We start from the raw sequence: 12,004 nt of genomic DNA, 5'->3' as shown, positions 1-12,004 counted from the left end.
AATCTGTCAGTCACTACTGGAGGTGTCGCAATAATGTCAGTGACACATGCCACTTTCCACTGGCACATGCCAATGAAGACCGGATGTGCCAATATGCATAGTGACATGTGCCATTGGCTTCTGTGCGTCAGATGTCATGTCACTTAATGTTAATACTGCTACTGTCACTCTGTTTGCAAGCGTAACTGTGTTACTATGGTTACCAATGTTTATAGTGGCGGATTAATTTTGAACTGTAATCAAACTGACTGGAACTACCTGTGCATTAAACGGTTTTATTGCACACCTTCAAGCCAGTCAGAATCGAGTATTTAAACAGACCAAGGTATAATGTAAAATATACACTGGGATACAGTGAGGAAAGCCTGAGGGCTGAAATGTCAGTTTTTCCCCCCCAATGGCATTTAATAAAATAAAACAGTTGATATTATTTGTACGCGTATCATCATCTTGAAAGTTAAATTCTTTTAAAAGTAACTTGTGTTTTCTTTTCTGTCCTCATGTTGCTCACAGCTTATTGGCTCAACACTGCCATCTAGTGGCTTTTTTATTTTAAACCTCTTGCTTTCACACATCCAACGTTTTACAAATTTTCTCAGATATGTTTGATGAATTAATGAAAAAAAGGAAAGATAAAGACAGCATAACTAATGTTAGCACCAGGCAATGACATGCCATTTTCATTTTCCCCTCATAACCACACTCCATGTTTTCCCCTCCTGTATCTTTGCATGAGCAGATAAGAGTTCGACGAGAACCCCTCAGGTAAGCATTTTCATTTCATTCATTTTCATCCCCTCAACTTTGATGGTTTTTCTTATTTTCTGATTGACAGAACCTGCAAAGTTTCTCCATAGACAATTCAAATTCACATTTTAACTGAATGCTTAGTTCAATAGGAACAGTAGTGTCAGCCTCAAGCCAGGAGTTTTGATTGGATATTCCTTTATTTTTACATTTGACAAACATTCCCACAATGCAATTTTAGAAACCTGCACTGGCATTTGCCTCACCCTGTAGTGATAGTCTTCTTTTCCTAAACTAAGTGTGCAGTGTTTATTTCACTAACCACTTAAACACTTTACTTCGTCTTCCTCTCTCTCTCTCTCTCTCTCTCTCTCTCTCTCTCTCTCTATCTCTCTCTCTCTCTCTCTCTCTCTCTCTCTCTCTCTCTCTCTCTCTCTCTTTGCCACTCTCCTTATCACGCTACACAATCTCAGCATGGTCAAAAGTTAAATGAGGACAGAAGCTCCACTCCCAAAAAGAGAAAAGCACCTCCTCCTCCCATTAGCCCGATCCAGGTAAAGGCACACAGTGCTGAATCTGTAATCGGTAATGATCTCTGCACTTTCTAAAAGCTTTAGACGCAATTCTTTATGTAATTACTTCTGAATATTCAGCTGATAACTATTTTTCTGTATCCATATTGACTCTTACTGTCTCTAAACTTAGCCTCACTTTTACACTTTCCTTTGTCTTATTTTTCAGTCGGCTGGTATATTCTCACCACCTTATTTTACTCCAACTGATACTCCTTTGTCCAGCAAAAGTGATTCATCCAAAAGATTCAATTACAAGGTAAAATATTGAGCGTTAAGTGGTATCAGTATTAATAATACAAAAAAAAAATATATATATATATATATATATATATATATATATATATATATATATATATATATATATATATATATATATATATATATATATATATATATAAAATATATATGCCTAAAATGCTCTCTAGAATGTTAGGTTTTGAAATATTGTCAGTGGTGTAACAAAACACCTGTGTTAGATAGCTAATCTATAGGCATGTTGCTGTTATATGTTGTTCGTTATTTAATGACCTGATTAACTGGGTGTTCTTCACTTCCTGTTTGTTGAGGAGGAGGAGCTGAAAAGTGCTGTACTAAAGGATGAGATCGAGAAATTGCAAGAGGAAAAGAGCATGCTGCTCGAGACCATTGAAGATCTGAAGCAGATTGTGGAGCAGACTGAGCCCAAGGCGAGTACCGCATAGCCCTTTAATATTCCTTCATGTGGCAGCTGCTTTGATCTTCAGCCACTTTTGCTCTCTGGAACCCATTTTAACAGCTGCATTTTTACTGGCACTGGCCAGGTGAAGGACCTTGCTTTAGGGGACACGAAAGCAGACCTCTCATCCACACCACCAGTCTTGGCCTCAAACTTGCAGATGAGTTTTGTTTAAGTTTGTGCATCGTGTTTGAATTTCGACTAGTGATGCAAACCCGTGGGTCTTTTTTACGTGACTTACAGTCTTGAGTAAGCATTGAAAACCTCAACACCCAGAGAGACACTGTGTTTCGTGTTCAGTAATGATGTTCTTCAAAACAGCCTCTTATGTTTGGGAAATTTTGTGGCCTGCATGACTTCTCTTCATGTAGGAACAGAGCGTAAGGAATCAGTTTGTTGGTCTCAAGTGAGATTTTGATGCCTAAGGTCCAATAAAAAGGATATATAATAATCTATTGATGTCCTCCTGTTTTGAAACAGATGGAGCAGTCTGGGAATGCACATTTGTCATTGATTGCAGCCATGCAAGCAAAGATATCCTCTCTCTCCCTGGAAAACCAGCAGCTTGCCCAAATAATAAAGGTAACTCACTGTAAAAAAAACTAAAAAACAAAACATTGGGGCAGAACTGTCTGTATAAGCAGTGTTAGACTGGGAAACCTGTTTGGAAATTTTTACAAATCTGTTTTGTCGGTCGGAAATTGCACACAGAACTTTAAGTAAAGAGTATTTGGAAATAATTATGGGCATTGCAAGTCATTATCTTGATTTTCAAGAGCATTTATCTTTTCTCACCAAGCAGAAACGTCCAGCTCCTCAAGGAGAGGAAGGCCAGGGAAATTCCCGTCCAAACAGCATCGAATCCAATGCCTCGTACCACTCCACCCGTGCTGATTTTGAGCTCTCCAGCGACGTGCACATCCACACAGGTGACGAAGAGGATCTTTCGGAGATGTCTGTTCTGGACATTAGCAGTTCCTCAATCAAACATGAGATGGAGGAGGATGGGAGGTTGAGTACAGATAAAGAAATCGGACTGCTACGGGATGCGCTGGAGAATCTGCAGTCTAAACTTCTTGAGTCCAGAATGGAGAACCACTCCCTTCAGGCCAAACTCAACACTGACCTTGAGAAAATTGAAGTTGCATCTAAAAGCATGGGCGAAGATAATCAAAAATACCAAGAAGCTTGGCAAGAGTTACAGCTGAGGGGAGATTCTGTGATTCCACAAGAGGACAATGTGGTGCAGAAGTTTCAGTATTTGAAAAGCTGCCTGGAGCAGGAGGTCAAAGATCTGAAGGGAAAGTTGGCCAAGTCGCAGGAGGAGCAAAAACAAGATGCTTGTTTGATAAGGGATCTTCAGGCTCAGCTCAAAAGTGTCCGTTTATCTGAAGTTGAGCGCCAAGAACTGAAGAACACCTACAGCGTTTTGGCGGAGAACATCAACCAGGAGAAGACACTGTTGATTGAGAAGTACAAGGAGTCTCAAGAAGAGATCAAGATGCTTCAGGAGGCCCTTCGTGGCACTGTGCCGGTGGAGGCTGCTGCCAAAGACTTTGAGGAGATGAAGGCAGAGCTTGGTGAGATTATCGATGGGCTGCAGCGGCGGCTTTTGGAGCTCTCAAAGTCGTACAGCGAGGCTAAAAGCGAGCTTAGCACTGCGCGCAACCAGCTGCAGGCTAAAGCTTCAGAGCCTAAGGACAAGGCAGATGTGGTCTGTTTCACCAAGGAGGAGCATGAGCAGAGAATTCAAGAGCTGGCGATCAAGATCAAGGAAATGCAGAACGTTCTGAAGGACACTGAGGCTAAGCATCAAGCGGCGCAAAAAGAAATTGCCCAGGTTAAACAAGATGCCGAAAACCAAGCTCAATCATCTGTAGACATTGCAGACCACACCCAGGTTGTGGCATCCATGGGGAACGCTATCAAGAACCTAGAGTTGGAAGTTGAAGATCTTAAAGAGCAGCTTGCCCAGAAGACCTTGCAGGTGGATGCTTTGCAGAACAGACTGACAGTTGAGAAGGATGTAACTCCAGATGATTCATTATCCCGACTGGAATATGAGCAGATGAGGGAGACGCTGGAGGATGAGATAAGTCACCTGAATCACCTACTGAAGGATGCTCTCAGGAAACAGGATGAGATGGCCCTGGAGGTGACTGCTGCTTGGCAGGAGGTGAAGGATGGCAGGAATGAGAGAGAAGCGGCGCAGGAGCTGGCGTTGTGCAGGGAGCAAGAGTGCAGTGCATTGAATACCAGGTACAAGGAGGCTCAGGATATCATTGTCCAGATGAAGAAGCAGGTTGAGAACCATGTGATCTCAGAGAGAGAGAAGAATAAAAAGGTGCTGATTCTCCCACACACAGTTCTGTCTAAATTGTTGTGTCATATGAGCACCTAATGTGCCGTGTGTTTGTTATCTACAGATTGATGAGCTCTCAAAAGAAATCATGAAGTTGAAGGATGCTCTGAACAGCCTTTCACAGCTGTCATACACCACTAGCACCCCTAAGAGACAACAGAGCCAGCAGGTGGACTCGCTCCAACAGCAGATCAAACAACTGCAATATCAGCTTGCTGTATGTTACAAATCTTGTTCTGCCATAAATTAGCAAGCTCGGTTTCACTATAGGAAAGATAGCAAGTGAACTGTTCAAAAGTTTGGGTTCGGTAACTTCTCATGTTCACCAAGGCTGCAGATATTTTTTACCAAAAATACAGTAAAACTGTAATATGATAAAATATAACAATTTAAAACCATTTCTATTTTAATATATTATATATATATATATGTATATATATTATATAGGTTAATATATATTCTTTGATGAATAGAAAGTTCAAAAGAACAGCATTTATGTAAAATAGAATCTTGTAACATTATAAATGTCTTTATTGTCAGTGTTGATCAATTTAGATCATGCATCCTTGCTGAATAAAAGTATAATTTTTTATTAATTTCTAGCCCCAAACTTTTGAACGATAGTTTGTAATATAAAGCAGCATAGAAAATTTTTTTTTTTTTTTTTTTGAGCATGACAGATGCATCATACACTCACTTTAGGGCTCAAAATAGCTTTCCAAACATATAACAGTATTTGCTTTTTTTGTGCAATAGGAGTCCAAGAAACGTCATCATGAAATTGTCTCAGTCTACCGGATGCACCTTCTTTATGCTGTCCAGGTCCGTATTGATTTCTGATCAGTTTTTTATTACAGTGTGTACACATAATATATCAACATTTTAATGTTTCCTCCTATGTTAAAGGGATAGTTCAGCCAAAAATGAAAATTAACCCAGGATTTACTCACCCTCAAGCCATCCTAGGTGTATATGGCGAATACATTCAGAGATATATTAAATAATGTAATGTTTAATAGCTTTTTCAAGCTTTATTCGGTTGTTAAGTCTGACGTCACGCAGCAGCGCTTCCGGGTCCTAACGCATCCAAATCTCATGCCACAAGAAAAACAACAAACGGTGCTAATATACACACACACAATGTGGTGTAATACTAAAAAAAAAAAAAAAATTCTAATCATAACCTTTATCTCCATACCAAAATTCCAGATGGCCAGACAGTGATTCATCTTTAATAAAGGCCTTCCGGCATGCACTATCAAACCCTTGCAACTGATCCAGAATGCAGCGGCAAGGGTGGTCTTTAACGAGCCGAAGAGAGCGCACGTCACGCCTCTCTTCATCAGTCTGTACTGGCTGCCAATAGCCGCTCAAATCAAATTCAAGGTACTCCTGCTCACCTACAAAGCAACCACCGGCTCTGCACCAATATACCTAAACTCGCTTCTTCAGACATACACACCCTCCAGAAGCTTACATTCTGCAAGTGAACGACGCCTTGTGGTGCCATCCCAAAGAGGCATAAAATAACTCTGACGGACCTTTTCCGGGACCGTTCCCACCTGGTGGAATGACCTGCCTATCTCAATTCGACAAGCTGAGTCTGTAGCCATTTTCAAAAAACATCTAAAGACACATCTTTTCCAGCAGCACCTAACCAATCAAGAATAGCACTTACCATTCTATTCATTTTCTGTTTGTCTATTTATAAAAATAAAAAGATAAAAAAGTTCTGTCCTATGTGTTCTGTGCTAGATTAACTGAGACATGTTACAGCTCTTGCATATTGTTGCCCTTGACTGTTTTAAGTTGCTTCTATTTCTCTCAATCGCTTTGGATAAAAGCGTCTGCTAAATGACTAAATGCAAATGTATAAATCGTTAAAATATTAATGTCTGTGGCGCTGTGAGCACAGAGACTGTTGTGTAGACTGTAAGTATTTAAAATATTTAACTTTTTAAAATGTTTGATGTTTAATATGAATAAAAAGCGCTCATAAACGTCCGTCAAAGGCATTCTCAAGTGAAACGAGTTGAGGCTTGGACCCAGAAACGGCGTTTCTTACGTCACAACTTAACAAACGGATAATGGCAGTGAATAGAGGATGATCATTTGAAGCCCAAAAAAGTGCATCCATCCATCATAAAAGATATCCACGCAGCTCCGGAGGGTTAATAAAGGTCTTCTGAAGCGAAGCTATGCATTTATATGAGAAAAATATCCATATTTAAAACTTTAAAAACTAAACAGACGGACGTACGCATCAATTTACGGTGAAAGAGTAACCCCTGACCTGACGCATGGCATATTGACGAACACGGAAGCACAGAGGTAGTTTGGCCCCACCCTCCTACGTACTTCCGCTCAATTTTATTTATTTTTTTACTTCAGAACGTTGTCTGGGTTTGCGGTATATTTGCTGGTTTTCTCCAGCCAAATTGTGTCCAATCAGTGAACAGAGGGAGTGGCTGAGAACGTTGATGTTGTGCGCTAGTTTGAGTTGTAGTTCAGTAATGGCGGCGGAGAAAAATGCGAGCGAAGCCATTCGGTCCGTTGTGGCACAGCTGCCGAATATCCAGACACAGTGTCGTGTGGATTACTGTTATGATGGATGGATGCACTTTTTTGGGATTCAAAATCTCGTCCTCTATTCACTGCCATTATAAAGCTTGGAAGAGCCAGGACATTTATTTAATATGTCTCTTGATTTTATTCGTCTGAAAGAAGAAAGTCATATACACCTAGAATGGCTTAAGTGTGAGTTAATCAAGGGGTAATTTAAATTTTAGTGTGAACTATCCCTTTAAAGAGACTGCAATGTCATAGTACCACTGTTACAACAATATTGTATTTATGTATTTAATAATATTGCATTTATTCCCATCCATATACTGTTTTATCTTATTATTAAATTATTTCAGGTTTTGTTTTGTTTTTCTCACAGCTTTACTTTTACTTTCAACTTTTAAACTCTGAAACCTTTCCTTTCAGGGCCAGATGGATGAAGATGTGCAAAAGGCTTTGAAACAGATACTTGTAATGTGCAAAATGCCAACCGAGGCCAAGTGAAGGAGCCAGTACTGCAATTGTTCATGATATGCCAAAAAACATTGATGAAAGGAAATTCATGTGAGAACTAAAGTCCATGATCCATCAATCAGAATGACACATGTAGTCAAGCATTGCAAATGAAATCGCCATTGGCTTTCCCCAGATATTTTGGAAACGTATAGCGAACTTGAGTGATTTACGAAAAGAGTGTGCACAGTGACTTAGTTCATGCAGTGCCAGACAAAAATCCAATCTACAGTCTACAATTTTCAGAAATCTATTTTGACAACAGTTTTATTTTTGTATATTGTCAAAGAATTTGATCAGTATTTGATCCTGTTTGCAAGGTAATCCAAATTTGTTTGTCAGTTTGCATTGAGGTAGAATGCAAAAACGAAGCACAATGTATATTCTAGTATGTTTGCCTGCAGAGCAGTCCATCACAATGCACCTTTTACAACCGTATTTTCTTTCTTTTTCAGTTGTAATGTGTGGACTTTCTTAAATTGCAGCCACCTGTAGTATCTACATGATGTGAAAAGTGAAATGGTGCAGTGTTGTAGGACGTTGTGACGCTTTCAGTTGTTTTTCAGAATGTGCTTTACAAAATGCCCATCCGTCAAATGCACTTTCTTCAGTAAGTAGTCAGTATTTCTTTGATGCCCGCATTTACCTGCCATTTCCAGGACACCTAATGGGTTGTGTCCATGTGCCTCTGCTCATTTGTAAGGCCCATGGTAGTGTTTTGGAGACCATAACATATGAAGCTGCACTATATTTCTTTTGCATTATGCTTGGCCCAGCCAGCCTGCTGCACTAAAACATTTTAGTTTTACAGTCGACTTTGCCTGCACATCCTAAATATGTAGTCTGTAATGAAGTCATCACACGTTAAACAATTACTGTAGTTAGTTATGTACTAAAGGCTCCAGTGACAGTGAGGGGTGAGTTAGCCCTAGCACTTCAGTGTAGTTGTGGAAAAAATGAGATGGTAGTTTGTTTGTCAGTGTAAGAATAAACACTTTAGGAGTTGGGCCGTATGAAGGATTTTTTGACACCTAAAGAGTTAACAAGCTTTGTAAGTGTTAAGAAACATACAGTAGCACTTGAAACATGCTATTCACCTGTAGAGCATGGTTTAGATGTTATTTTATCCATGCACTAAAGCCTAGCTTATTACCTGGTTTAGTATAATGTTGTAGCTTTTTGAATGTAATTTGAGGGACGCATAAGATCAACTTTTTTTTTCTTTTTTTTAAGTGTCCCTTACCTAGAAATTGCCATCTTTGCTTTTTGTTTATCCGTTAACTGTCCTGAGAATCTTGCAATTGCTTGCAGAGTGCCATTGCATTACTAAACAAGTTCATAATATACAAAAACACATTTGTCATAGATCATAGAAAATGATCAACAAGTATCTGATGCTCTCGATTTCTGTTGAAGTGAAGAGTTTGCATGCAAAAAAACCTGCCTTGTTGAATACTCATGATATTGTCGTTGAGCTCTTACCTGTCATATTATATGATCAGTTCATAGTCAGTTTTTTTTCTGTTGTCTTTGTTATTGAGTCAGTATTTTGCTTAGTAATTAAACTCATGAACTGGTTCTTATTTGTCTTCAATGTAGCAAAAAAAAGTTCTTATGTAAGAACTTGATTCTTAGTTTGTATTCTACAACTGTGAATACTGCTTGAAATACAGATTCACAGAGGCAGGAAAAGTCCTGTCTTCTATTGGCAAATGGTGATTCTGCATTGAGTTTTTATTGTTATTGTTTGGTTTTATTGTATAATCTGCTGGAACACTGTACATTGATGCTCATGGGCTTCTTGTGCGTCATCAACAAACTTGCTATGAATTCTAACTAGCTCTTAGACCTTATGAGTAACAGTTTTGTGGTAACACTTTACAATAAGATTTAATTTGTTAACAGATAATCAAATAACTAAAGTCACAGTTACCAGCATTTTATTAATCAATCATTTGTATTAACTAACAAAAATTGCTCATTGTTAATGTTAGCTAATGCTTTAGCTAATGTTGACAAAAGAAGCTAAAGTAATGGCATTGCCGTCATATTTAGAAAGTTGTATAACAATTTGAAAACATTTTCTTGGGCTGTCAAAATAATACTGTACAAATTGAGGATTTTAATATTTTACATGCCTCTATTTTGCAAAGGTTGCCCTGGAAAAACAAACGCAAGAACAACAACTCAGGCCAGCATGTGAGTTCCATTTCCTGTTGGTAGTTTCTTGAAATTGCTGCTTTGGTGAAGAAGGCCACTGTCAAGGTGTTTTGATGCCATTTTGGCAAGGAGAGCAACCGTCAGCGCCTGAAGGCCGATCCAGGGACAATAGACCATCTTACTCTGAGCACACAGCATTAGAATGTTCTTGGATGTCATGCCAACTGAACTCTGGGTAATGTCACCACTGTACCCTCTGGTATGTTCCTTCATAGCTTTGTCCTTAGGCAATAGCAGAAATACCAGTAGCTTTACTTGGACACAGATTAGTTTTAAGATTTTAAGCTATATGTATTATTCTTCTGCCCCAGCAAATGGGATCAAGAACAATCCCTCTGCATCCCACCTTTGCTAATTATGTTTTATTTACAAAGTTCGGGAGGAACTTTGACTAAGTTCATGTCATTCCAACCTGGGGCCTGTACCATGATGGTAGTTTAACAAACTCAGGGTTACAGGATTAGTTTCGAGTTGACAAAACCAAACCAATCTATTCAGGCTTTGTTGGTCCCATGATGCTGATCATCAGCTTTCTCTGTCAACTCAGGCTTTTATCCTGAGTTTAGCTGTGACATCAGCCAATCACATGCTGTGGATCAGTGAAACTTCTCACGAGAGAAGCAGTGAGATTAATTTCTCTCTTCTGCGGAATATTACACGATTGAAAAATATTAAGAATTTAATCAAATTTACACAGCAAGAAGAAAAGAGCTGTCTATGAAAGAGGACAACTTAAAGAGAAATCTTATTCGTCAATGCAAGTAAAAGTTATAGTTTAGTTGATATATAGAGAGATTTTAACATTTAAGCTCACATGTAGTAATTTTTATAGCTTTATTTATTGATTTTAAAGCTTATTTGTATGACCTTTTATATAGGCTATTTATATTAATTTTAACAAAGTGCCTATAAATGATTGATTAACTAGAATGATACATGTGTAATTGATTATGGGTATAATAATTACATAAACGATATCTAAATCATTCAAAATTATTATTATTATAAATAAGCATGGTTAAAAGCCAGACGCTTTAGTCTTTAAAAACCATTTGCTATGTAGTAACCTTTAATTTGGAGTAGAAACTGGGGGAGTGACTGTATTGCATCAGAGGTGTGCCCACAGCAATTTCAGTTTGAGATCTCTTATCTAGAACATAACCTGCCTTGGAGCAGGTTAGCCGTGGAGCATAAGTTACTATGGAGATGAACACTGCTAAAAGGCAAACCACTTTAATGGTACCTAAAACCCAGGATTGGCACAAACTAATCCTAAACATATCTGGCTAGCCAGCTAAACTGGCTTCATGGTATAGGCCCCAGCTGTCAGAAATACATAATCAACCTGTCTACCCAATCAGCACAAGTGGAGGATTATATAAATACCCAGTCAACTCACCAATGTTCCTCGACAGTTTTTCAGCATCCCTCCACCTCCCCGTCTTCTTCACACTCACCTGGTTAATTGCTAACCAGAGACAAGGGGGGAGTACTCTGGGTTTGGGCCAAATACTGAGCTCCGAGCCCTCTCCTCGGACAGCACGCCAAATACGCATAATATTTACTTTATGATTATTTGTAAGTGTGAACTCGTGAACGGCCCTTGTTGTAGTACGCCAAAGTAACAGTTGTTTCAGCTAGATGGTGCTGTTGACCAATAATACTTAGAAAAGTACTTCAGGCTACATTAAGGATAAAGCATTGAAATCAAATATTCAGTCATTCAAATCATATTCGGAGGATATCAAGTTTTTTTTTTTTTTTTTTTTGATGTTCCATTTTATGCTGAATTACATGTGTAATGAAAATTTTGCTCTTCATCGTTTTAATGATATTTTATGCATTTAAAAGCATAACAGAAAGGCCCATGCAAAAGGCCTTTAAACACTCAAAATAGTTTAGTTTATCTCTATATCAGATACGCTTGTCTTTTAAGCATTTATTCCACCTTTGTCAAATACACAATTTACGTTTTATTTACTAAGATTTCACTGGGGGTTTTTTTTAATAGTTAAAGTTAAGTTGTGTTTCATCTTGACTAACAATGTTCACTTACCATTAAGCGCAAGGAGCAAAAAATGGCTTATTGAATAGTAACCTGTAGGATGTTGCAGAGGGACCATGTTTGTTGAGGTGCAGTTAGCTACATGAAATCCGTTTATGTGTTAATGTATTCCACACACGGGTGCAGTTAGGTGCATATTAAGTTATTTTCCCTTGATTTGAAGCTGGTATTTAATTTATTTATTATTTTTGCCACCTCAATGAAATCACTGGGTCTATACTCTTGACATTTGCCGCAGCTGT

General features: G+C 38.5%; 1 protein-coding gene across 13 annotated transcripts in view; it reads left to right on the top strand.

Moving 5' to 3' along the window:
* The window catches only part of rai14 (retinoic acid induced 14), a 61,055-nt gene extending 52,000 nt beyond the window's left edge, over positions 1-9,055 (top strand). For 5 of the 13 annotated variants that reach the window (XM_079835281.1, XM_079835286.1, XM_079835293.1 and 2 more), the window contains 9 exons: positions 740-765; positions 1,221-1,301; positions 1,489-1,578; positions 1,889-2,008; positions 2,518-2,619; positions 2,837-4,381; positions 4,464-4,616; positions 5,156-5,221; positions 7,391-9,055. In XM_079835281.1, the coding sequence (XP_079691407.1) occupies positions 740-765; positions 1,221-1,301; positions 1,489-1,578; positions 1,889-2,008; positions 2,518-2,619; positions 2,837-4,381; positions 4,464-4,616; positions 5,156-5,221; positions 7,391-7,468 (2,261 nt within the window). In that variant the 3' untranslated portion in view covers positions 7,469-9,055. Of the gene's footprint in view, positions 1-739; positions 766-1,220; positions 1,302-1,488; positions 1,579-1,888; positions 2,009-2,517; positions 2,620-2,836; positions 4,382-4,463; positions 4,617-5,155; positions 5,222-5,608 lie in introns of all 13 variants that reach the window. The other 8 variants (XM_079835287.1, XM_079835284.1, XM_079835285.1 and 5 more) reach the window with 6 other exon arrangements.
* The last annotated feature ends 2,949 nt before the right edge of the window (positions 9,056-12,004 follow it).

The sequence above is a fragment of the Gobio gobio genome (genome assembly GCF_949357685.1).
Source record: "Gobio gobio genome assembly, chromosome: 14".
NCBI lineage: Eukaryota > Metazoa > Chordata > Actinopteri > Cypriniformes > Gobionidae > Gobio > Gobio gobio.
This window is presented reverse-complemented; position numbering and strand designations above follow the sequence as displayed.